The sequence below is a fragment of the Mercenaria mercenaria genome, chromosome 10 (genome assembly GCF_021730395.1).
Source record: "Mercenaria mercenaria strain notata chromosome 10, MADL_Memer_1, whole genome shotgun sequence".
Taxonomy (NCBI): domain Eukaryota; kingdom Metazoa; phylum Mollusca; class Bivalvia; order Venerida; family Veneridae; genus Mercenaria; species Mercenaria mercenaria.
The window spans coordinates 70626858-70654755 of NC_069370.1; the positions used below are offsets into that span (position 1 = coordinate 70626858).

The window sequence follows — 27898 nt, forward strand, 5'->3', positions numbered from 1 at the left end:
ATGTTAGGATTTGATAGATATTTTATTCGTGGTTTTGTGAAAGTTACAATTTCAGTTTTTAAATCATCGCGGTTAAACAAAAAAAAAACATTAAAACGTAAGAGTAATGTGTTTATAAAACGAACTTGGGGTGACGATAAGCCTCCTTAATCTTAGTTTTGTATGGCGTTATAGTTCAAGGTTAAATTATGCCAAATGTTAATCTAAAATGCCACAGTGTTTTGTTTTTTCCCCTTTCACCCTGTGAGTTTCACGCCTCTTTGTCCAATATTCATGAAATCCAGTCAGAATGTCTGTTTGTATAGGGTCTACAACAAAGACACCAGCATCGTTCTATCATCTCCTGTTCTATCAGTATTACATACACTGCTTTGTTCGGCGCGAAGTTTCCTTTTGCTCCATCTTGCAGCAACTTCCGTTTAATGTCATATTATAGTATTACTACTATTTTGCAGTTATACAAGGCGATAATTTAATCCGGCAGATCTGCATAAGCAGCCAACAATTTCCCCACATGAAGCAGAAATGAAGCAGTAAAAACAATAGACGCACTCTTGTAAGTTTTACAACCTTGATTTAATTTCTGAAACAAGTACTTCCTCGTTAAAAGGGCAAATCGTAAACTGAACCCGGAACAAAAATGCTGTATTATAGTATAGGTTTATCGCAACCAACAATCAGTGGACTGTCGTATTTGTTTCAATTGTGTGAAACAGGAAGCAACAGAACATGACAGGATTTATTAAATATTTTGGCCTGGGTGCCATACTTTCTGCAGTACAAGGTACATATTCTACATCCTTGTTTTTATACATAGTAAATAATCTGTAATGTGTGTATTGATGGGCGTGTTTTTGTGGGTGTGGTATTTATCGTTCCGACTCGACGCAATTAATTTTCCCAAGGGTTAGCAACAATCAAAGGAAAGATTACACTCGTCTGCCTTTGAAACGATTCAAACATAGTCTGATACTAGTACATACAGGTACAGATAAAAAAAATGTTTAAAGTCCATGAAAATCGGTAGTACATAAATAGACAACATTAAAATTTAGCTGTCGACATAAATAACAAAAGTTCATGTATAACATAATAAAAGTGTGCCTGTTATTAATTCCTTGTTCCTTTATTAACTTCTGAGATGTGGCTGTTAATCAGCCCATAACTAAGTTGATTTGATGTGGAAGATGTCTTAAACCATTTTCTAAAATGTATAAAACCACAACAAAAGTACAAAAACATTTCTTTTTACTTTCAGTTTCTTTTGTTTCTCGATATCTGTTTTAGTCCCCCACCCTATCACCCTCAACTCCGAAATAAGTGCTGATTACTGTTTAATACCCGTTTTTACTAGCCTGACACATTCTGTTTGAGAGTGTGGTTGTTATTCCTTTTAGATGATTTTCGTGTTTTCTTTTCTTTAAAGCATAAAAAGTTATTTAACATAAATCAGTACAATACGAGAAATGTTTGTAATCATAATCATATCCAGTTATATTCGACTAATAGGTCTATCGGCTCGTCAACTATGATTTTTTCAGTTGAACACTCGCCAAGACATATCTACGTATTGAACAGAACAAGACTGAATAACCTTTTAACATTCCCGCTCTGTTAGACATGAAAGAATATTTCGAAATGTGTATAATGAGCCTTAAACGTTTAATTGTGTTATTTAAATGATAATATAATAAAGCTTTGATTTAAAATTTGTTATTATGCTAGAAATGTCATGTTAGTACTTGCAATTTACAGAGTTCTTTGTAAAATAATTATGTGATATGTGAACACTATCTTGAAATGTGTGTCTGGTTCGGAAGCACATTGCTTATTAGCATATTTAAAGTTATTGCTAACCAACAACTGTTGGAACTTGTTATGATTAAGAGAACAAATGTTTCGTCTTTCAATTAATCTGCCAGCAAATATGTCCATATTAATGTCCGAATTTTTAAAATGCATAGACAGTCAGTGCTTGAGACATTAAAGAAACAACCACCTGGAATGATTTCAAGAATATGAGTCATTTACATGTACATATTTGCAATGTTCTCGCTACTCAAGACCAATAAACTGAACTGAAACGCAATCATAAAAACACATATATAGCTCTACATATTCAAATGAAACTATCTAAATTAGAGATCTCCTGCCTACATTTTTAAAACAAGATGTCAAATTTTAAGTTGACTGACGCTAGCAAACAAGCAATGCTAGCTTTGTGCTCTAAAATCCTTGACTTCTATTCTTCTTATGAACCAGATTGTGACCAATCACCAAACGTTGTCTGCAGCATTCTTTCACGGACCTCGTTCAAGTTTTTTTTTTAAATGGGACACTGGAATTTAAACTGGAGTCGTTCTGGAATTGGTGTTTTTACAAAGCATGATATAAGGAAAACTTTAAACAATCTTCTTCTCCACACATGCAAGAAATAATATATATTTTTTTAAGAATCACAGACTAGTGACCCCTAATTTAGGGCGCCAACAGGGTCAGTGTTATACATAAAACATTACACGTGGACAACTTTAAAAAACATCGTCTGCTCCAAAACTTCTAGGCTTAGCAGTAAGATATTTTACATGAAGTATTGACTAGTGACTCCTTCTTAGGGTTTTACATATGTGATAGAATTACATGACTGAGAGGTAAGAGTTTCACACAAAGAGTTCCTGAAAATTGTATCCAAAATCAGACAAGTCGAAAGATTTCCTGCGGCCAGAAGTTATACAGACCAGAAATTGTTGATAGTAACTTATGGGTGAATAACGTACTTGTTTTGTTTTTTATTGTACCATTACGCTTTAACGTAAGAAATATTACTCCATTCTACATGATTTACAAGTAGATATATGAACTATGTATTTCTTAATTCTGAAAGTTATTGTTTTAAGCAAAAATAACTATATTTCCCTTTCATGTATAACATAACTTTTAGCTCAATTGGTCGCATTCCTTGACTATTGAAATACTTTACTAGAGCTTTCACAAATGTGATTCATGCCTTCACCTAGACTTGCTTGACAACACAGGACCATAATCTAGGAAACTGAAGTGCAATTAACATAAAAACCCTTATGCACCACAAGGTATCAATATTGATCATTGCTGAAAGTTTGAATAAATTATATGAAATAATGAATGAGGAATTCAGGTCACAAACATTTCTCTATATATCATATAGAGTGCTAGCTATATTGCAAAAACGGCGTTCTATAAATGCGATAAGCCAATCGCATGTCGGTAAAAAAGTCACGTGAAATCACCCAGTCTCCATGTGCTATACTACTTGTTGCATTCCAACCGCAGGTAATAAGGGACGCCGCAGCGGTGTTTTTTTTACATAAAATTACCTCTGGAAAACTTTTATCCACAAGTGCAATAATTGGTACCTTACACTTTTATTAAGAATACATATACTGGAATAATGTGTGAGTGCCGATAAGTAATTTTTGATATGCAACATATCAAATGATAGGCAACAGATATTTCATCAAATGAGTCTGTGCTATATTTGGCTGTTTATTTTAATCTTGCTGGCTTTAGGGATGTGTTTGATAAAAATCAAAGTGATATTGAGATAACGGGGCATCATTTAGCTACCCACGTTCTTAACATTCAAAACATCATTGAAAATATTGGAATATAGTCATTGCGATTGTGTAGTGTGAACAATATAAAGTTAATAGATCTATTTGTTACAATTTATCATTAAATCTTTTTTAATCATATTGTCAGTTTACAGTAACAGGCAGACTTTAATACCATTATTTTGTTAATTTTGAGTTACGGGGATAGATTTCACTATTTCAAGAGATAGAGTTGTGATTGGTAGTACTGGAACATTAACAATGACATGTGATGTCACTGGAAACGATGTTCAAACTATTTACCTTATTCAGATACTGCGAGAAACTACGCCAGGATCAGGTAGATTTGAATCAGTTGTGGAAATGGAAAACGCTGATGGTCCTGTATTAAAAGTAACAAACAACAAAGATTTTGTTGCTGGAGGCACGTATAATTCCGGAAACACATATTTGTCAGTGAGCATGAATATAAGTAAGTTGGTGTGCAACGATGCCAGGGCTTACAAATGTGTATTGACATATAAAAGTACTATAGTTAGTTCTCCAGTGACATTGGAAAAGAATGGTACCTTTTCAGCCTATGGTAAGTGTATCCTTCTCTTACGACTATGTAAAAGTAAGCACTAAAATGAAAGATATCACCTACTTCCTTCGAAACATACAGCAATGAGAATTAAATCTTTGGAGGCTAGGAAGATTAAGTAAATCATAATCGCTACATGTTGGCATCATGTAGACCCCTTGTTACCTTCTATCAGCAAATCATATCTTTTGTGATTACTCGCGGTGTCAGTCCGTAAAGGATGCCTCGTAGCGCATTTTACCGTGCCAAGTATATCGGAGCGCAGGTCACGGGAGTCTCGCAACTGAAAACAAACTGGAATCATGTAGTCCACTTGAAAATTTTTTATAAAATAATGGTAAAAATTCGGGAGTATGACTTATTAAGACTTTCAAGGACACTCTGATACATTTATTCCCGTACATTTATACACAATTAAGGCAATGAAGTGTGAGGTAACGCTTGTATTGAAAACAAATCTCCCAGATCACGGTGTGTTATAAAACGTGACAAATATTTGGAGAAAAGAATACTAGTTGCAATATAGATAGCTCTTTATAGTCCAGTAAAAATATGAAATTTAGGGGAAAAAATTTGTACAGAAATGATTTTTGGCATGTGTGATCTAAATCATATCAGGAATGACATATCAAAAATCTACCAAAATCCAATGATGCAAACACCCTATTTTTGGGGTAAGATGTTGAAAATATTGAAACGAAAGTGCAAATTTTTGGAATTCCATCATAACTTCATATATACTTATCTAAACATGTCAAAATTTTAAAGGATATAAGCAGAGTCTATTACCAGTCACCGAAAATTATATTTGAAACAATATAAATCCAATATGGCTGCCAAATCCAATATGGTCGCCATAACTTAAGGAACTTATGGAATTGAATCATAGTATGTTTTATACTGCATCTGAGTGTGTCAAACATACATATGATAACAGAAAAGTAAAACAACGTTCATTAGACATGATCCCTTATGCATTTTAATCCAATATTACATTATATATCCAATATGACTGCCTTATTTCCAATATGGGCACCTAAAACAACATGATAACCAACAATTTTAGCATTATTGTTATGAAATGGGTAACAAGTACCCTTATAGAAACAGAAAGGTAGCGGCTAGCAAGCCAAGCTGCTACCTAGTCACTTCAATTTTTGATAGCAAGAACTAGTAGCAGGAAAGAAGCAGGTGGTTGTGAGTATCTGCTATGTACCTACTACCTACTCACTACTAGTAGAGACCCCCACTTTCGGTATCAGGAACCTGCTAGCACAGACATAAGGTAGCTACACAGCGATTTTGGTGGCACATTAAGTCTAATATGACAGCAGCTACGAGTACCTGCTACCGTAGCAATAATGTAGCACTTAATATGATGTCATTGTGTAGGCACCCTAACATTTATCATGATATCACAATGTCTGAAGGTGGAAATGAAATGTTCAGTGCTTCGGACATGTGATGTAGTTGCCCGATTCAAATGTATAAAATGTGGAAATAAAGTATATTCTGATTTACTCAAGAGGGTGATTTTTTTTTATTTTCGAGCAGGTAAGAGTCTCTCTTTTATTGTTAGTTTTTTAGCTCACCTGAGCCAAAGGGTCATGGTGAGCTTTTGTGACCGCTCAATATCCGTCGTGTGTCGTCCGTGATGTGTCCGTCAACATTTTCTAAAAAAATCTTCTTCTTGAAAACCACTGGGCAGAATTACACCAAACTTCACAGGATTGATCCTTGGGAGGCCCCGTTTCAAAATTGTTCAAAGAATTGAATTCCATGCAGAACTCTGGTTGCGAAAAACTTTAAAAATCTTCTTGTCCAAAACCGCAAGGCATAGAGCCTTGATATTTGGCATGTGACATTATCTAATAGTCCTCTAAGATTGTTCAAATTGTGCCCCTGGGGTGAAAAGAGGCCCCGCCCCGGGGGTCCCAAGTTTTACATAGACTTGTATAGGAAAAACTTTGAAAATCTTCTTGTCTGAAACTGCAAGACCTAGGCCTTTGATATTTGGTATGAAGCATTGCCTTGTGGTCCTCTACCAAGGTTGTTCAAATTGTGCCCCTGGGGTAAAAAAAAAAAAAAGGCCCTGCCCCGGGGGTCTCAAGTTTTACATAGACTTATGTAGGAAAACACTTTAAAAATCATCTTGCCTGAAACTGCAAGGAATAGGCTTTTGATATTTGGTATGCTTCATTGCCTTGTGGTCCTCTACCAAAATTGTTCAAATTATGCCCCTGGGGTGAAAAGAGGCCCTGCCCTGGGGGTCCCAAATTTAACATAGACTTATATAGGGGAAAAAATAAAAATCTTCTTTTCTGAAAGTTCAAGGCCTCGGACTTTTATATTTGCTATGTAGCATTGCCTAGTGGATCTCTAACACGTTTGTTCAAATAATGCCCCTGGGGTGAAAAGAGGCCACATCCTGGGGGTCACTTGTTTTATGAGTTATATAGGAATAAATACTTAAAACATTATCAGATCATATTTCCTACACTGTTAAATAATAATTATCTGATGACACCAAGCGATTAGGAGTCACTTGACTGTGACCTTGACCTACTGACCTACTTTCATGTTTTTTAAGATACAGCCTTGAAATTTGGATGACATGTACAGTTTTGCACACCAATTTTAAAACTGACTTTCAGTGATCATGAATGTGACCTAGTGACCTCCTTTCTAATATTTTAGCGTCAGTTTGCCATTTGAAACATGTGGCTCATATTACTCAGGTGAGCGATTCAGGGTCATCATGACCCTCTTGTTATAAGAATGTCAGAAAGTCAAAAAACATTGTCCAAGTTGAATTGAAGATGGCACTGCCATGTTGTTTCATTCATATATTCCAGGAGCCGATGAATTTTCAAATCCGTAAAATATAAATTTATTTATTTGTTTTTGCTTCAGAAGTCAATTTTACAAAACAGGATATGAGGGCATATGTTGTTCTAGTTAGGTTGAGTGATTTACATGATAAATAGAAAAGCAAAAACTGTCTTTTGATACAAATATTATCAGGTCTCGGCAGCGCATATCAGCCTCGACCTGATAACATTAATATTAAACGATAGTTGCCTGTTATTTTCTATATATCAATATATCATTGATACTTGCCGTTTGATATATCAATATAAAGTTTTCTATCAATGACAGCTCTATGAAATAAAATCTTGATCTAGTATTAATTATGTCTTCAAATATGCCAATGGTTTATATTTTGTTAATTTACACTTCTGTTGATTTTGGGTCTGTATTTTGAGCCAGTCTTTGGAACTTTTACATTTATTTAGCACACCATTATCTCAGTGCGATCAGGTGAGCTTTTGAGACCACATTCGTCCGTAATCTGTCAGCCAGTCATCTGATCATAGGCATAGACGATTTCCTTGTGGACACTCTAGAGGCCATATATTTTGCCATCTTCATGAGTCTTAGTCATGATATCTAGGTCAACCTTTTCAGTTTTGAACACTGGCGGTAGTACATTTGTGGTCTAATCTTCATGATACCTTACTATGTTTACCCTGGGTAGATTAGATGACATCCACCAAATATGCTCAATAATTTCAAAGGTAGCAGCTCGGTAGCATGAAAAGGTAGCTAGGTAGCGGCTACCAGTATAGCAAGAAAACTAATTTGCATAAAAAAAACACTACCAATAGAAGCTAAGTAGCAGGAAAAGGTAGCAGCTAGCCGCTACTATAGGAGCAGGTAACAAGTAGCAACAATTAAGGTAGCAGGAAAAAGTAGCAGATAGCCGCTACAGTTAGCAGGAAAACTAATTTGCATACAAAACACCACCAATAGCACCTAGCTAGCGGCTACTGGTAGTAGTGTGGTAGCAGCTACTTAACTGCTAGATCTACCTAGCTGCTATTGGTAGCGAGAGGCCAATTATTTCTGTAAGGGTAATTACTAAAATTCACAAAAATTATATTTTAAAAAGTTATCACACTGTAAAGCTTTACTTAAATGCTATATGGTATAGTAATAGCTAGTATCTCAGGAACAGGTGGGGGTGCTCCCCCCCCCCCACCCCCTCCACCCACCCCCCACACACACCCAATGATTTGACTGATTATGGTAATTATCATAGCAAATATTTTGACAGCGAGACAATTTTAGCTGATTTTCATAATGTGTGCCCACATCCCCCACCCTCCGAAATCTGAAAATGCCTCCTACCGTCCTGTATTTGACTGTGAAAGAGATTTCATACAGTTATTTTTTTAATTAAAGAAATTAATAGGTTTCCAACACTTTTCTTTCAAATCTGATACACAAATTTATAACAAAATTGTTTTATCAATGGACCGTATATAACAGGGAATGAAGGGAATGACAGCAGCCATTAGCAAGACGCAAAATCATCAGCCATTTTAAAAGAAAACAAGAATAAATTTATTAATGACTGATAATATCATCATTTCATTGGCCGATGAGTTAGCGTCCGACCATATACGTCTGTCAGTCATACCCACTTCAACTAAATTATCCGTATAAATGAAAACTACAACACAGTTTAGTAGGAAAAGGCCGCGACTTTATTTAAAGATTTCTCATGGCAACTGGCAAGGTGAGATAATGTTTAAAATGCACATACTATACAAACAGCTAAAGATGTATATTGAAAATAACCTAATTTCATTTGCCCCAGCGACACTGCAAAGGTACAAACAAAATACATTAAATAAATAAGATAAAATTTGAATCAATCGAAAGAACAATTATCCTCAGCGATGGCAGCAAAAGTGGGAAAATACTAACTGTACATAAAGTTACTAGATAACAAAAGTATCTTTCTTATAACAGAAAACAGTAATCAACATTTTTTACATTCTGATAATAGAAAAGCAAACATACGGCATCAAAATGTAAATGTTATACAAATATGTACAAATGCTATACGAGATGCCGTCATATCAATTAATATGCATGCCACAAACGAATCTGTATATTAAATAATACAGTTAAGCCGCTACAATTTGTCACGTTGAACAAATTCGATTGTATATTTCTCAAACGGAATACGAGCCGCCCACGAAAAAACCCCTCCCTAGGACAGAAGGAAACGTGTTTCCGTAGCCAATGTATAACACATTGAAATGCTCTGACTATTCCTCGAAATACTGAAAAACGGAACGAATTCAAGCATGCTAAAAATATATATCAATACTCTATGACTATCATTTTCTGTAACTATTTCGTATAATTGCCATGCCTAACTTTGCAAACTTGTGGGAGTAGAAGAACACCAAAGTACATGTAAGTGCATTTTATATACACTCTATATAAAAGTGTTATGAATTAATTTGAAATAACGGTGTTCGTCATAATTAAATGCACCGTATGAAGGAAAGATACAGTGGACAGAGACATACAGGTAATATTGGTACACTTTACACATGACACTGACCATTTATGCAACTAAGGTCCCGAAGATAGGTCTGCACTGTGAAACAAAGGCATGTACAGTCAAATGAAAATTCACGTATCGTGGGGGCGAGCAAAACATGCGGCCCAGATGTCTATAGCAGACAAGCCATTGAGTAAAGTAACTAAAAAACTGATATCACGTCGAGTCTCCAGACTACCAAATCCTACTGCCTTCAACCTATGACGTCATCTAATGACACAAATTGAGGTGCACCTTCGACGTCAGGCAATGAGACAGTGACTTAGAAAGCACACCCGACTAGTTATAATGAATTCTTGCATAAAAACTACTTTTTTCCCTGGATCCGCCCATGTATTAACGGGAGAAAAATCGTGTGCAAACAAGGCAATTCACGTGCTGTTAATACCCGATTTTTATTTTTGAAATGCTTTCCCAGGGACGTATATGTAATTCTGGGCAGATTGACATCTGGTATCTGCGTCTTTTTTCTTTCATAAAAACCTCTTCTTGAAGCATTAAAGATGCAATCTAAACCATAGAATGTTTTACTGTATCAGTAACTAACGCCAAATGCGCTGCCTCCAACATTGTTCGTACTCGTTTCTTCCCTTGTTTACTCCCCTTTTAGAACTCTGCATCAATTCAGATTTTGTAGACAACCGTGAATGTTAAAGAATCGCGTGTTTACCTTTGTGATTCTTTGTTTTTAGGTATCATATTTATGATTTTGGTAAGTATCAGTCAGTATGTTTTTATCTAATTTCTCGAAGAATTTATATAAACAGCTTGGAAACTTGACACTACGTTCGTACGCATCCGTACTCCAACTTCGTATCCGTACTCAATATAACTCGAATGTAAATTGTGATCGAGTCCACTAAATAGTGAAATGATATGAACAATTATTGGTTATTTTATGTTTGTAATAATGAGAGATAAAAAATCGCTTAAAAACCTTCAGGATGTGCTTTTGATAGTGTTGTTTATTTCCGGGCCCTGGATATGGATATTTAAAACATGTTTACCGTTTCCAAGAGGTCAGAGACCACCAATTCCAAAAAGTACAGGGAACTTACTGGGAACGAGGTAAGTGTATACCTGGGAATAAGGTAACGTCTGTGCGTTCTGATTGGTCAGTCATGTAAACAAACCCAGGAAGTGATTATTTTTTCAAAATTGATATTTTTTCACTGCATTTACAGTATTTTATTATATATTTTGACAAAAGTTGCTACATTTTATGTGTATTGAAAAAAAAAGTTATATCAAACGAATTTCTCCCGCCATGTCAATGATGTAAACAGGGGGTCATCTCATTCACACGAAAATTACTTAAATAAAGTATCACTATTCATATGTTTTTCGTCCGATATTTTGGTTGAACTAAGATAGTTCTTGAAAAACTTGTAATTAGATATACATGTTTCGATGTATGGAAGGCCGTACACGCCATAATGTTACAATGTAAGTCTATGGGAAAACAATTGGTGGTCTCTAACCAAGAACAACTGGAATGGTAAATAAAAAATGTACCGGAATCGTCAAGTCATCACATATGAAAACAATACATAAATCGTCGTGAAATATATTTTTATGCAAGAATAGCGACAATACACGTTTGTTTTGTGTATTAACGTCTGCAGAAGCCCTTGGGATATGTTTGTGACCTCGACCTTCGGTCTCGATCACAAACAATCCCGCGGGCTTCTGCAGACGTTAATACACAAAAAAACGTGTATTATCCCTACACTCATATTCAAACAGTATTCTACAAATACCTTGGCCTTCAGTCCCCGACCGAATTATTTCGTGGCTTCTAGCCAATTTCGGCCGAGAGATTGTAAGCATTCATTAAAACACAAGTGCAGACCCACAATTAAGACCTATACGCCGACAAACTACGACAAGGCTTCTGCTAACACTGGTAAGGCTCATGACATTTTCCTCGAACAAATATAAACCATGGTCGGTGGTCGACAGCTTTTCAAAGTGGCGTACCCTTAACCAAGGCTAATAGGCTTTTCCTTCACTACACAGAACATTAACACAAACATGACTATTCAATTTACTTGACACCATTCTGAATTAAATATTACTTCCGAGTAATACTATTACTTTAAAATTAATGCATATGGCCTTGGTACTCTTTTACTCCCATCGTGCATTTCAAATTAGAATCAATATTCAATGAAAACGTTATAAAGCCGCGACAAATAATAACGTTAACAACAACAACAACAACAACAAACTTTATTAGCAATATCGACATAACATGTCTTTGGCTAATGAACAGATATAACTATAATAAATAACTAGATCTACATGCACATGAGTTAACATGTATATATATATATATATATATATATATATATATATATATATATATATATATATATATCAGTTTGAGTTTCTGGCGTTCAACAGAACATTTACGAACAACATTTACTAACAGCACTAGCACTAAAGTGCCTGAACGTATAGGTATTCCATTTTATTTCTAAAGTAGTTCTCATAGCAATAATCTCACATAATCCATGTCATTATTTTGATACATCCTCTCAAAGAATGATTGCAAACTTTATTGATACATTCTCTCAAAGAATGATCGTAAACTTTATTGATACATCCTCTCAAAGAATGATCGTAAACTTTATTACATGACCAAATTATTGACCAGTCACTACATAGCTGTGTGTGGTTTGTGGGAATACCCCTTTCTACTATTGTCCTGTTCCCTTATGGCGTATTCTATGTTCTGAAACAGATCTACTATGCAGGAACCTGAAAAACAGATGAACAGCAGCAGCAAAGATTTCTGATTCACAATAAAGTTATAAACAATATCCACAAATATGGGCATGGGCGGGTGGGATAAATTCAGTGAAAGTCTATGTTGTTCCATTGCTGACGAGGATTGAAATGGCCATGCAAACGTGGCAAATCCAAAAACGAAGTTCACGCTTTTTTCATTACAAATTGCGTTCAAAATACAAAGGGAAACAACTAGCGCACGACTAAATACTAAAATACTGTTCTCGTCGCGACCTCCTTACTGGAACAGGGGTCCATGAAAAATAAACAGGTTTATTATGCACAAAGAGCAACATAAAACCCAATATTTGCAACACAGTTAAAGAACCTTAAAATGCACTATAAAATTGTATCAAAGGTATTTCTGTGTATCTTTTTATACATGCAATGTTAAGAAGTCATTGAAAACAATGTAGAAGATAAGTTTCAATATTTTTAAGCTTCAAAATTCCAATTTACTCATAGATATAGGCGTATTATCAATATTCCAGAAAATCGCGGTTTTAGATACAGTTTCCAGCTTTTTTGCCCAAAAAATCATATTTTGCGTACTTAGATTTTGGTAGATTTTTTACTGTTGACTCAGCACATGTTGTAGAACATGAAAACACAAAAACCATTTCTGTGCAATTTTTTTTCCTTTATTTGCATTTTTGACACTAGATTTACTGGACTAAATGTTTTAAAAAAACTAGTTCCACGCACAGTATGATATGTCCGTTAAAACATTTTTCAATAAAACAAGAAAGGCACGTATATTTCATTAGCACGGGAGGTCTTTCGGCAAATGTAAATTATCCAAAATATTTGGCACCGGACACCGGTATGCTTTATTAGACCCTTTCAGCGTAAATGTACGTAAATGTAAACGTATTTCTATCAATTTCAAGGAGTTTTCTCAAAACACTGGACACAATATATTTTGAATAGCAATAATGTTAAGGAATAACATACGTACAAAGTCGAAACAGGAACGTACGTTAAAAAGTCTCTTAAGTTTTATTTGAATTGAATGAGAATTGTAAAAGGAGCTGAAAAGAAAGTTATTGTGAGGGACGGACGGATGGACGGACGCCGGAAATCATATGTCTACGAGTCCTTGAGACCCAGGAAATAAAAACACCGTTGGCAGTAGTTCTATTCAGATTCAACAATTAGGGGGCAACCATTAGAAATTTAGAGGATCTTTTTGCTCAGTCTCATTTCTCAGAAAACTTGGTTCGAATTATCCATTTACATAGATTATTACTGTGCAGACGGTTAGGCAAAAAAGTAAACATTTGACATGCCATTTTAAATACATATGTGTATAGTTAATGATCAACATAATAACCGCACGAGAAGCAAGGCATATGTGACTGAAGGTTCTAGGATATCCTTGCTTGTATTAAAGTCAATTACATAAATACTGCAAGGGCGTAGGAGTTGGGGCGGCAGGGGCAGCGCCCGCCGCCCCAATAATTCGAGGAGCGGCGAAATGCCGAACTCGTAAATTTTTGAAAAGGCTAGAAAATATAATTGAAAATAAATACAGCGATCTTCCATTTACCATGAAGTGCATCGGCGACTGATATGTACACAGAATCTTGTCATATCGCTGACACCTCGCCAGATCACCTTGGTTACAGGGTAGTGTACAAAATCGATAATCCGCAACGACCTAGGTCGCTGTATTTTCACGCCCCGCAGACTCGGATTATAGGCAATGCATTAATTTAATTAATGAAAGTTTATCGTATTTAATTGCTTACTGCCAAAATTGCAATTAATGTTGTGTCTCAAATTCTGCCGACAAAGGAAAGTAACTGCCTGTCTTTCAAACTGATTAGCATATGGAACAGAACAGAAAACTAAGTTATTAAGAGCGAAGCGAACGTATTCTTGCTGAATATTCTAGGAAATCCTTTAATTGAAGTCAGATTATAACATTTTTATTGCAAACTGACCTTGGCTGGGAGGCAGGTAGATTGTAATAAACATGTTTTGGTATTTTTTGTCTTGTCTGTATTTTTTACATGGATGTCTATTCAAAATAACTTGGCATAAATATTCACAATAAGAATACAATGTACCATGTGCAATACCCAGACCTTTCTCTCAAAGGTCACAGACACCTAAGTTAACTTTGTTGTTAATATTAGCTTTTGTTTTGTTTATTGTTTTGTTTATTTCCTAGATTCTGCACCAGTACTTAACTGTTCTCCGCAAGTAACTGAAAACTTCTCTGCATGAATCAGAGGTGGTGTACGAAATTTCTTTTGACTATCTTCTCCCTATTGAGCTAAGCGGGCAATCTGTTACGTGAAATTACCCTTTTATATGATTAAAGACAATACTTGGGTTTCTTATCAACTTTCCCACCACTTTAACAATAAAATTATGTTTAAAGTAAAATGATTGGTAGTGGCAGATATTACAAACGATGTTAAGGATTGTAAATTTCCAGAATATAAACCCAGGCTTAAGTTAGAACTTTTGTTGTTTATTTAGGTAAAAATATAGCAATATTATTTTAGCAATACATTAGGTTGATACGCAGTAAAGCTCTATGCATTGACCAGCACTGGTATTGATTTTCACAGGTGTGTTGTTTAAAACAAGTTTCATTAGTTCCAAAGAAATTTTATCCCCCCAAGTCATTTGGTAAGCTCTAAGTACAGGTAGATGGTATGGTGTCCATCGTCCGTCGTCCACAATTTACATTAATACCTTCTCTGAAACTACAGGTCAGAATTACACCAAAATTGGTCAAAAACATTTTGGCAAGATCCTTTCTCAAGACGTTTCTAAAAGGGCACTTGTTCCTTTTCAGGGTACGCTTAAGCTAAGAAAAAAGAAAAAAAACTTAAAAAGATTTCTTGTCATAAACGCGGGGCTCGAACAAAGGGCGACTTGAGTCTCTTTGGAGCTCCTGACACTCAAATCTAACTTTAGCGAAACCCAAGTCACCCCGTTTTTAACGATTATCAGATGGCCTAAATACATGGTGTTGGCATAATTAAAGTTCCGCCAACAACGGGATTTTGTGATATTTTCACTAGAAGTGTGAAAGCGAGTCAAAGTCCCCATTATTTCAGAGGCTACCGAAGTCAGTCAGTAAAGACTCCGTTATGTCTTTGTTACTGAATGTTAAATTATTTTTGTTTAAATTACATGCGAATTTTGTAAACAAATTGCTGGCAAGGTAGTAGGGATTTATATTTACTTAATTCAGTATCTTATCGCATTTTCTTAATAATTCTTAATTATTTCTTCATAATTGTACTCGTATTTCTAAAAGCTTTATAAGACATTACCAAAGTAGACTTTAAAAACAGGTTACTGACACATTCGATGACGAAATTAACGAAATGAACTGAAATTCAGGTATTTTTTGACACTTGCATCAGGTGTATGACTGTGTAGTTGGCTATGCCTGTCCGACGACGTTTTCTTTTAACACGTTTATTCTTATTGACGGCACGTATTGCTATATCAGCGCCAATGTCAGTCCAAAGGACTGTCAAACGTCTTTATGCGTTTCCATGATTAAAGTTTAGTGCAATTAGCACTTGGAGCTTCCTTTCTTTTCTTGTTCTTTGCCAATTGTAGGATTTTGATTTTTTCTTGTACATTGTATTCGTAATAACATTTTTGATTGGGGCAGTAATTGTGCAAAACTTTAGATATTCCTTGAATTACAATTTCATCACATCCTATTTTCAATGGATGTGTTATTTTGTTATTTTACTAGATGAAAGGTAAACATAATCAAACCTAGATAGACAGTTTGATTATATCAAGTTCCCTTTTATGACAAGCATGCTTCGATATAGTAACTAAACTTCTCCCTAAAATCTCTCCACTTCGCAGTCATTTTAGCTGAGGTAGAACCAACTCTCCCTAAAATCTAAGCATTACTTAAGCCATGCTTAACCGTTTGATTGATCTTCCTCAAACTTGTGCAGAAGCATCATTGTAATGTTAAAAGTTTGTTAAAATGGGGATTCCTGGCCCCTCTTAGAGGCCACTGGAGCTAAAAATAGAAGAAAAAACATTATCAAAACAACATCTTCTCATGAACCGATTGATGGATATTCATCAAACTGGTCTGTAGCATCATTATAAGGACATCTCTCAATATTTTTCAAATAGGGTGCATTGCTCTTTTACTTTGTTAAAATGGTGGTACTTGGTCTCTTTTAGGGATCACTAGAGCTAAAAATAGGAAACACATTCAAACGACTTCTTCTCATGAACCACTTGATGAATAATCATCAAACTTAGTCTGTATTCGCTAAGACAGATCAGTGTAACAGACTAGTTGCATCATTGTGAGGCCTCTGTTTTTTTTCAAATGGGGGCTCTTGGAACCTTTTGCAGCCAAAAGTACGGAAACATTTTAACAGCGTCTGCTTATTAAACGCAATGTTGATCTTCACGAAACTTGATAGATCTGTAGCATTACTGTAAAGTCTCCTCTCATTTTTTTTTAGCTCACCTGAGCAATTTTTCTGATCGCTTGATGTCCGGCGTCCGTCGTCCGTCGTCCGTCGTCTGTCAACATTTAGCTTGTGTATGCGATAGAGGCTGTATTTTTCAATTAATCTTCATGAATATTGGTCAGAATGATAACCTTGATGAAATCTAGGCCGAGTTCGAAAATGGGTCATCTCGGTTCAAAAACTAGGTCACTAGGTCAAATCAAAGAAAAACCTTGTGTATGCGATAGAGGCTGTATTTTTCATTTAATCTTCATGAATATTGGTCAGAATGATAACTTTAATGAAATCTAGGCCGAGTTCGAAAATGGGTCATCTCGGGTCAAAAACTAGGTCACTAGGTCAAATCAAAGAAAAACCTTGTGTATGCGATAGAGGCTGTATTTTTCAATTCTTCCTCATGAATATTGGTCAGAATGATAACCTTGATGAAATCTAGGCCAAGTTCGAAAATGGGTCATCTCGGGTCAAAAACAAGGTCACTAGGTCAAATCAAAGAAAAACCTTGTGTATGCGATAGAGGCTGTATTTTTCAATTGATCTTCATGAATTTTGGTCAGAATGATTGCCTTGATGAAATCTAGGCCGAGTTCGAAAATGGGTCATCTTGGATCAAAAACTAGGTCACTAGGTCAAATCAAATAAAAACCTTGTGTATGCGATAGAGGCTGCATTTTTCAATTGATCTTCATGAATTTTGGTCAGAATGATTACCTTGATGAAAACTAGGCCGAGTTCGAAAATGGGTCATCTGGGGTCAAAAACTAGGTCACTAGGTCATATCACGTAAAAACCTTGTGTATGCGATAGAGGCTGTATTTTTCAGTTGATCTTCATGAATTTTGGTCAGAATGATTACCTTGATGAAATTTAGACCAAGTTCGAAAATGGGTCATCTGGAGTCAAAAACTAGGTCACTAGGTCACTAGGTCAAATCAAAGAAAAACCTTGTGTATGCAGTAGAGGCTGTATTTTTCAACTGGTCTTCATGAAATTTAGCCAGAATGATTACCTTGATAAAATCTAGGCTGAGTTCGAAAATGGGTCATCTGAGGTCAAAAACTAGGTCACTATGTCAAATCGAAGAAAAACCTTGTGTATGCAATAGAGGATGTATTTTTCAATTGATCTTCATGAAATTTGGTCAGAGTGATTGCCTTGATGAAATCTAGGTCGATTTTGAATATGGGTTATCTGAGGTCAAAAACTAGGTCACTAGGTCAAATTAAAGAAAAATCTTGTGTATGCGATAGAGACTGTTTTTTTCAATTGATTTTTATGAAATTTGGTCAGGTTGATTGCCTTAATGAAATCTAGGTTGAGTTTGAATATGGGTCATCTGAGGTCAAAAACTAGGTCACTTGGTCAAATCAAAGAAAAAACTTCTGTATGTGATAGAGGCTGTATTTTTCAGTTGATCTTCATGAATTTTGGTCAGAATGATTGCCTTGATAAAATCTAGGTCGAGTTTGAACATGGGTCATCTAGGGTCAAAAACTAGCTCATATCTAAGAAAATGCTTGTTTTATCGCAAGAGACCAATTTTTTGGTCCAATCTTAATGAAAATTGGTCAGAATATTTGTTTCCATGAAATCACTAGGTCAAACATGTTTTACACTGTTATGGAGTGTTTCTTAGGTGAGCGACCTAGGGCCATCTTGACCCTCTTGTTTCTTTTTTTTTTTTTCAAATTGGGCATGTAGCCCCATTTTGAGCCATTAGAACTATATATAGAAATACTCTAAAACAACTCATGAAGTGCTTGATCATGATCTGTAGCATCGGTTAGAATTCCTTAAATGGTGGCCCTTTCCCCTTTGAGTTGATACTTTAGATAAAAGTAGAAGTATCTTACTTGTCTGTAGCATCCTATTAAGGAACTCTCATATTTGTCCAAATGGGGATACTAGACCTGTTTTATGTTTTTATTGTAAAACAAAATTGTTACTTTTCATGATTGATTGTCAACCATTTATTCTAGGTTAGATAGTCAGTTTCAGTTGAGCGACTTAGGACCACGATGGGACTGTTCTTGGTAACATTTGAAATCATTCTCCAATTACGTATAAATTTACGTTTAACAATTTCAAATTTCATATCATAATGTATAATTATGATTGATGGATTTTTTTATGTTTCACAACTTACTTAAAAAAAAGATTTTGTATTCGCTCACAATTTTCTGTAAAAAATGCCCCTTGGTAGGGAATGTTTGGTTACGACTTCTTGTTTCAAAATCAATCTCTAATTCCTTACAGAAAGTTCCTTTGGTAATCCTCTGCAGTAAATGTTCACGCCGTGAATGAAAAATTACTTTTTAATTAATTATAGATAGAGGAAATTTTGCAAACTTCCGAAACCACTGGCCTGATTTAAATACCATTCAACACAATTGAGTATCTGGCAATCATTTATCAAAATTATGCAGGCCTCATTGATTGATTTTGTTGGAAATATAACCACTAAATTGGTTTGAGGTTTGTTCTTCAAAGGTCAAAGTCACAGTGACCTAAAGCTGAAAATCAGTTTCCGATCAATAACTGACATATATGCATCGAATTTTATTAGATAACTGATCGTGGCCAGTAGATGACCCATATTGTTGTATGGATTAGCGGGTCAAATGTCAAGTTCACGGTGACATTGTGATGAAAGGCTGTTTTCCATTAATTACTGAAGAATGCTTTGGCCTAAAGTCGCCAAATTTCATAGGATGATTGCCACTTATCAGTAGATGACCATTGGTTTGGGGACCAGCAAGTCAAAGTCAAGGTCACATTGACATTGATACTGAAAACTTTTCCATTCAATAACTAAAGAGCGCTTTGGTCTACAGTCCGGAATCTTCAAATGATGATTGCCTTTGATCAATAAATGGCTTTTATTGTTTTGTCAGTAGGTCAAATGGCAGGGTCAAGTGATCTCAGGACTTAAAATGGGACATACCATCAAGGGTGAAATTCATGTTTTACGAACAGCTTGGGTTTATTTTATTTTTATTTCGAATGATTTATTATCACATCTTTGCAATATATATGTACTTGATTATTTCAGTGACTTACCTAATGAGAATGTTTTCACAACTTCTGGGTCAAGAGTCACAGTGCCTGTCTAGGAATCCTGGAACAATATTGTTTCAGTCTTACATCCTGCCAAATAGCATGGAGAGCCTATTATTTAAGGCCAAGGTTGCCCAGATCGTTTCGCGTCCCCAACATCTCTTTTAGTTATTTTATTTACTGTGAGACTTATGAGACTTATTTTTGTCCGTTTTGGTCAACTTTTAATACTTCCACTGTTTTAGTTTACCCTCAAATGATGCAATTAGAAGGGAGGAAGAATGACGTTATAGTACACCAGGGATCGTCATCTTCAGATCAGGCAGCATTTAATGCCGGTGATGTATTGAAACTTACTTGCACCGCTAATATTGGAAGTTTAGCAGAAACAACAATCAGATGGCGAAAGACTTCTGAAATGGGAACAACGGATGAGTTTATAGGGTATCAACCACCAGCAGGATCATTTGATGAAGGCATTGCAATAAGTGACAATCAGTGTGGTTATATCCGAGTAGCAACAATTACATATAACACTACAGCTTGTGATGCAATCAGGGATAACAACCTAGCATTTGAGTGCTATGTTTCTGTTAGTGGAAATCCTTATGGAACAACTTATACCACACAGGACAATTCTCGGTTTTATGTGGATGTCAGTAAGTACATCTTACTTTAGTAGCGTGGCAAATGTTCTTTGCTGCATGTGCATATTTACTAGCTAAAACACTTTTTAGAGTCGCGCGAACTTTATTTTACGAATTTTCTCTTTTATTGAAACGTTGGATTTCGATGTTTTGAAAAGTAAAAGTGGATTGCTTTGTTCATTTTTGAGGGGTTTGGTGTGAGGTTCAATATCGAGACTTAATAATCAATCGTGCAAATTGTACTATATCATTCGATGTAATTCCATAATCTTTCAATGAAAAATTGAGCGAATAAAATAAACCAAGGACTTAAAATTATGGCGTATTCATTTGCGGATGCTAATTTAGTCCTAAGTGGACCTAGCTTTAAGTGAACATGTCATTTTCACAGGGACAACTTGAAAATTGAAAAAAGAGAAGGAAATAATCGTAGCGGTATAAAACTACCAACGATACAGATGACACTCATCTTTTAGCTTTAGTAAGGAAGAGCGCAGTCGACGCTATCATTTGTAGGAACTTTATATAACGTTTCAAGAATTAGCAAATTTGTTTTCAATACCAGATTTCACGACCGGAAGAGTCTAAGTTTCAGGGCAGACAAATTCAGTTCAGATGTTGGATTAGAATTTACTGTAGTCGTGTTAAAATAGCAGTATGTTTATTTCAGGCGGCGGTGATCAGGCAAACGGAGGTAAATATCAGTACAGAACTTTGAACTCCAAATTAAACCGTTTGACTTTACTGGACTGAACAGTTTTGATAGCTGTCTTTTGGCCTGTTTCCTCGGGCCCTTAAGGGTGTTTCTCTTGTTGCTCTGTCTTCTGCAAACAGTACAAACGTCTACGGTTCTTAGGGTTTGCTTTTTTACTCTGGCCTGTGTCTTTGGAACATGGTGGAGGTAAAAGTGAGGTTGGGTGCGCACCATTAACCGATTTAAGCTCCCCAGTGGTGTTTTTGCCACTTACCATTCCAAGGCGGTGCCCCACTGTATTCCTTTATTTTGTGTGTGTGTGTGTGTGTGTGTGCGTGTGCGTGTGCGTGCGCGTGTGTGTGCTATGTTTTTGGAACATGGCAATCCCTGTCTTGTATTTTAACAGAAGAAATAGAGTTTACCCTCCGCAAAATTATGTAGTCACCAATTTTCCATAAAAATACAGAACGAAAATGCCAATACTAACTAACTCCATCTTAAACAATTTTGCGAAAATGGTCAAAACAGCAACTTACCGACCACTACTACCGCTCAAATACAAATTGTAATGTAAACCCAATATTTGTTGGCTCAGATTAATACATTTCTCCTCATTTTGAAAATATTGAAAGAAAAGAACTATTTTGCACAGAATTCGACTCGGACATAATTATCAAGCCAAGGTCATTTGCATTAATTTGTAAAAACAACAATCATGACCATGAGATAAAAAGAAATGGCGCCATCGTTACTATAGATAGAAAAAGTGTTCACTTAAATGTTTGGATCGTTTTGTGAAAATGAAACTTGGCCTATATCTTGACTATAATTATGTAATTCAAGGTTGGATACTTTATTGGATCAAGATCAAGGTCACCCTTTACTAAATAATGCGATTTACTTACTCACTTATGTCAAACTTTTGACATCTTTTTGAATATGTGGGCGCGTGTGCCAGGTGTTTTACAGGAGGAACTATACACATCTTCCCTGAAACCACAATTACTTAAGCTTAGATATTCAGTATTTAGCATCATTGAATGGACATTATCAAACCTATATAAATTGAGTAACTTGTTTATATAGACTTTATAAGAAACATTTTAAACAGATCTTTTTCTCTGAAACCACAATAATTGCAGTTTAGATATTTGGTATGTTACATCATATTATATGGATTTGTATTATACTGATACAAATCGCGGCCCTACGTTGATATGACGAAATGCATTTAAACAATACTTCTTTGTATACATGTATTCGATTAAAATAAGTAAGTAAAATTAAGGAACTTTCATAAAACTTGCCTTTTTATCTAGTTAATAATAGTGCTAGATATATTGTGCATTATGCAATTATTTTGCAGGGGACAAGGGAATATCTGACGACAAGGGAATATCTGACAACAAAGTGACTAAACGGGATTTAACAGCAGGAGCAATAGGTGGTGTGATTGTTGCTGTGGTCATTCTAGGAGTCGGCGTTATTGTTGTCATTGTACGGAGACAGTTAACTACAAACAGTAATAGTTAGTAAACCTTGAATCATATGTACAGCGGCTGTACGAGTATAAAAAAAATGAAAGGCATCTTTAGCGAGCCTTCTTATTTATTTTCGTCACGCCTTAATAGTTTATAATGCATTACGCTTACTTTTTGGCCAATAAAATCAAACTTAAATAATCCGCTAACAATTGACGTCCAGTCCTGCTTTTTAGGATCACCTAATATGTTTGTTAGCTGTTAACCATTTATACGCTAAGATATATTTAACGTTATATATGTTACAAGATAATTCGCACATTTCGAACGTTTCAGGTATATTTACTAAAGGGAGATAATTAAAAAACTTACAAGGTGCGTTATGCTTCTTGTACGCTGCACTTCCTCTCAAAGTCCTTGTATGACGTTTTAACACAGTTCCTTTATTAATTTTGTCGTTATACTCCGGACAAAGTAATATAAGTAATTTTGATTAAGAGGGAAATAATTTAGACAAAAGTCCCAGCGTGACCTTAGTTGTTATCCAGTTTGCCCATTGATCATTAAAGATATTTACAGCCTCATCAAATATCAAAATGTATGTCTAAGTCGAAATAAAGTAATTGTTCTGTTCTATTTAATCAACTGTTTCTTATCTTTGATTTCAGAAGCGCACAGAACTAGATTTCAAACGGAAAATAGGTAACATATATTACCTTTTACATACCAAAAACAGTATGGAGTATAGCCGTATTAATTGTATTTCATAAAATGCCCACCAATAGTTCACTGGCTACTTGATATATTATATCTTCAATAGAAAGCGTTTGAGGTAAGTGCCAAAAGAATCTATTTAAAATTATCTCGGAAAAATACAACAGTGTGTTTAGTCACTATAAATTGTTGATGTTTATTTTTCATAACACAGTTCCAATGGGAAAAACCAAATCCAGCCACGAACTCAACCAGAAATGGAAATGTTTGGTCAGTCTTCCATGCCGTAAGTTATCAAAAAGTTATCGAATTTACTATAAATATATTTTGGTGTTAGATATTTCTAAGCATAATTTTCTGTACGAAAATCTATTGTGATATTTTGAATAAAATTTTAATTCGTATCTGTTGATTATTATTGAACTTGTGTTTCGTCATGCTGTCCAATCCATCGGACAATACTAGGAAAATCCGTTTTTGATTGGGTTTTATTGGGAAATACTTGGCAACAAATGTTTTCATATGTTTAAACAATTGTACTACTCCCAGCGACCACAGCTGGCACATTTCACACTTGCCAGTTGATTGTTAAATAATTAACCGTGGAAATAGCATTGCATTATTGCGCAAGGCTTATGAAATTTTTAACATTTAAAAGTGAAAATTATTTCCCGTCAATGTTTTTTACACCCGTTAATCTTCAGCAACAGTTTTGGGCATTTTTATTTGCAATAATTGTAATCGTATACTGAAAATATTTATATTTACCTAATTTATCCAGGTGGACAACCTGTGTCATGTTACCTGGATCGAGCGATTTTCCCATGTGTATGATATCAAAATGTCACGTGGGTTGGCTACCCTGATTATTTAGTCAAACGATGACACGGCGTAGTCGTAAGATAAGTGTCTTCTACGCAGGTTACTGTATGTTCTAATTCAGTTCAGAACAATTTGTTTCTCGACATTTCGAAGAATAAGGAAATCTGCTGCACTCGACCTGGCGTCGGTGTCGGCATTGGCGTCGGCACCGGCGTCTGCACTGGTTAAAGCTCCAATAGGTTCATCATTATTCAATATATTCAGCTGAAACTCGCTGTACATAATCATAGTGACAGTGTGACAAGTTATGTAACTCTTCCAGCTATGCCCCTTTTTAACTTAGAAATGTTTTTATAAAAGGTAAAGGTCTTTATTGGGCGTACCAATTACCTCCCAAACCCTACCACTATGCCAGGTGCCAGGCGGATAGAAGTCGGTAACCATTCATTTAATTAGCTTGCTGCTCACGAACCGGCCTTTTCGGAACGAGTCCCATGACAAACATCCCCCAGACGAACGCTCCCCATGGGACTCGAACCTTCAACTTCCCAATCCCGAGGCGGACGCCTTAACCACTGGGCCACGGTGACAAAGTACAGTATCTTCATCAATACATCAGATGTTCAATTAAAACTTGCTGCAGAAGTCTACCTGCAGTATTTCCAGAGTTATACTCCTTTTTAACTATTTTGGTGAAAGTCTTGAAAGAATAAAATACAATTAATATGCTAAATCTACTGTTATTTGCATGTCATTCCCAGTTACGCGTTACTTTGTTGTTTTTCATTGATGACTCATTGTTAACTGTAAAACCTGTGTTAGTTTTGAGACAGCATGTATGTTAACAAGTTAGTTATATTCTATAGTATTCTAGAAGGTCCCATCACAGATGCTGATAAACAGGGTAAAAGTATTATTTTAAATTCTAAGTGTTCTGCGTTTTCCCAGAATATTCATTGTTATTCCTGGTGTTACATGAATTTGCGGGAATTTTCAATGATGTTTAAATAGGAAGCGGTCTGAGAAAAAAGGAAAATAGGAACTAAAGCATGATCTTATTGAACAACTTTCCTGTATTGTTTAACAACAAAATGTTACTAGTTTGGACATTTAAACATTTATCTTTAGAGAGAGGATTTATATTCTTTGGATACACGAAATTGTGTTTGGATTATGTGTGCAATTAAAAATGTATACTGATTGGATTAGATTTGACCAAGACAAGGTTTGGACTATTCTTGCATAATATGATTGGACTTTACGGCTTGTTGATATTTTCAAGATATTTGAATTGCTACTTTTCAAAACGAACTTTGTTAATGTTAAAAGTTCCTGGTTTGTTTTTCGTTTACCTTTAGTATTTTAAGTAACAAGCAATTACAATAAAATCTCTAAAACTAATGCAGATACTTGGTTGAAACTTCCTACAGCTGTTTGGTGAAATTGAAAAGGGTTACAGCGTCAAGTTCCATAACTTTTACATGAATTTCAACAATAGACCTATGATTAGACAGAAAATCTCTTTTACTGACAAGCCTTCGAATAGTCAGACGAGATCTTCTTCTTCTTCTTCTTCGTTCGCGACTACACTGTCAGACCAGTAGCCTCAATAAAGCTTGTGGTTTCCACAGATCCTCAATGCCTCCATACAGTTTCTGGTGGATTTAGGTATTTATTGGCCAAGTTGCAGCTCACTCCTGGTCATACCTTTTATATCTCAAGTATATGCTCTGTAGTCTGATCTTCCTAACCACATGGACAGGTTGGTGATGTTGCCAGTCTGTATTTCTTGTACATGTGGGCATTGAGCTTGCTGTGCCCTGAGCGGAGCCTGACCATCATCACTTGTTCAGACCGATCAAGGAGATGAAAAGCATCTTCCTCAACCCTTGGTCTCGTTAGTGCCTTGATGATGGTGACTTTCTCTTTGTAGCTCACAGGTGTTGTTGGTTGTTCTGACTGAGCTCCTCTCAGACGAGATGTCATTAGACATCCCTTATTAGTCCCCTACCGGTTCACCGAAGGGGACTAGGAATGCCATGTGTCCGTCCGCAAATTTGGATCCTGTAATTATTCGAAAAGTAATCAAGCGAGGTTCATAACACTTGGTATGTGTATAGAGGGCAATACATAAATAAGCACATACATGACTTATATTTGTAGGTCAACGTCACTATTGAAGGTCAAGTAACTTTTTTCGCTCAATAGCTTTTATGTGCATTAATGCATTATCTTAGCGATACACCCAAACGTTCCCCATTTTGTGACAATGCTTCAACACATGATCTAAGCTTGTCAGTTAAAGGTCATTGTTTAATGTCAAGTGAAAATGTGCTTCTGCCTCATAACATATAATTACACTGAAGGAGTTTTATTACTATACAGAAAATGTTCCCCATTATAAGACATTTTGTCGTGGACATGACCGATGGTTGTCGGTCAAAAGTCAAGGTCACTATTGAAGGTCAAGTAAAAATTTGTTTCCGCTCCGTAACTTTTATGAGCATTGATGGATTATCTTTGTACTGCACACAAATGTTCCCCATGATGAAACAGTATGTCGTGTACATGATCCATATTTGTAGGTCAAGATGACTATTGAACTATTAGTACAATTAGTTTTAGTTTCTTAGCTCCTAAATGCCTGGAAACATTTTAGTCTTGCATTTTCCATTACTGCTCGTGAACAGACTCTATCAAGCCGAGTCTGCAATTTTCATTGTTTGCCTTGTTTTCGGTGCTTCTGGGGGATCAACTTTTCAGATTTTATTAACACTTTTGCCAGCAACCACAAGGAATGAACACTACCAACGTTTTATACTGGTATGGGATTTCTGTATTGTCACTGCAATACTCGGTTATTTGTTAATCCCCCGCCACGAGTGGTGGGAGGTTATAGGAATGGTCTCCGTCCGTCCTTCCGTCCTTCCGTAACATTTTGTGTCCGCTCTGTATCTCCTAAACCCCTTAAAGCATTTTCATGAAACTTGGGTCAAATGATAACCTCATCAAGACAATATGCAATCCCTATGAGTCAGCCATGTCAGTTCAAGGTCAAGGTCACAACCCAAGGTCAAAGGCTTGAGCCTTCCATTTCGTGTTCCCTCTGTATCTCCTAAACCCCTTAAAGGATAATCATGAAGCTTGAGTCAAATGATACCTCATCAAGACAATGTGCAGAACCTATGAGTCAGCCATGTGGGCTCAAGGCCAATAATATCACTAACCACATCATTTTTCACGCTTACTTAATGAACACTTTGGTTTACTCTCATTGATCTTTCTGTTTTCAAACTTGTGTAAGAATATGCCATTGTGTAGTAAATTAGTTGGATCTTTTGATTTACAGGGGCATATATGAACATCTACAAAATAATGTAGAAATGGAAAATAAGAATGTGTATGAGTCCATGGACTCCCAAATAAAAAGCCCGAGGGAAAACCATGTTCCAGCGTTATTTTATATCTGATTACCTCCCCTGATTGTAGTCAAAATAAATTTATATCAGTAAGTACTTAAAAGACTTATTTGAAATTTCATTATTATCATTAGTTGGACTGAGACAATCAGGGTAGATAACTATGGACTGATTTTATGTCAAATTACC

At 35.7% G+C, this 27898-nt stretch overlaps 1 protein-coding gene across 1 annotated transcript; it reads left to right on the plus strand.

Moving 5' to 3' along the window:
• Positions 1-27760, plus strand: LOC123561325 (uncharacterized). The gene is made up of 8 exons (XM_053516968.1): positions 1-784; positions 3790-4176; positions 20178-20591; positions 21250-21273; positions 22640-22801; positions 23423-23456; positions 23683-23754; positions 27640-27760. The coding sequence occupies exons 1-8, from the start codon at positions 730-732 to the stop codon at positions 27758-27760; spliced, it is 1269 nt and encodes a 422-aa protein (XP_053372943.1). The 5' UTR covers positions 1-729.
• Positions 27761-27898: the final 138 nt, after the last annotated feature.

Coding starts and splice junctions, on each gene's coding strand:
- LOC123561325 (XM_053516968.1), top strand. CDS start 730: ATGACAGGATTTATTAAATATTTTGGCCTGGGTGCCATACTTTCTGCA. Junction 785..3,789: donor CATACTTTCTGCAGTACAAG/GTACATATTCTA, acceptor GTTAATTTTGAG/TTACGGGGATAGATTTCACT. Junction 21,274..22,639: donor CGGTGATCAGGCAAACGGAG/GTAAATATCAGT, acceptor ATTATTTTGCAG/GGGACAAGGGAATATCTGAC.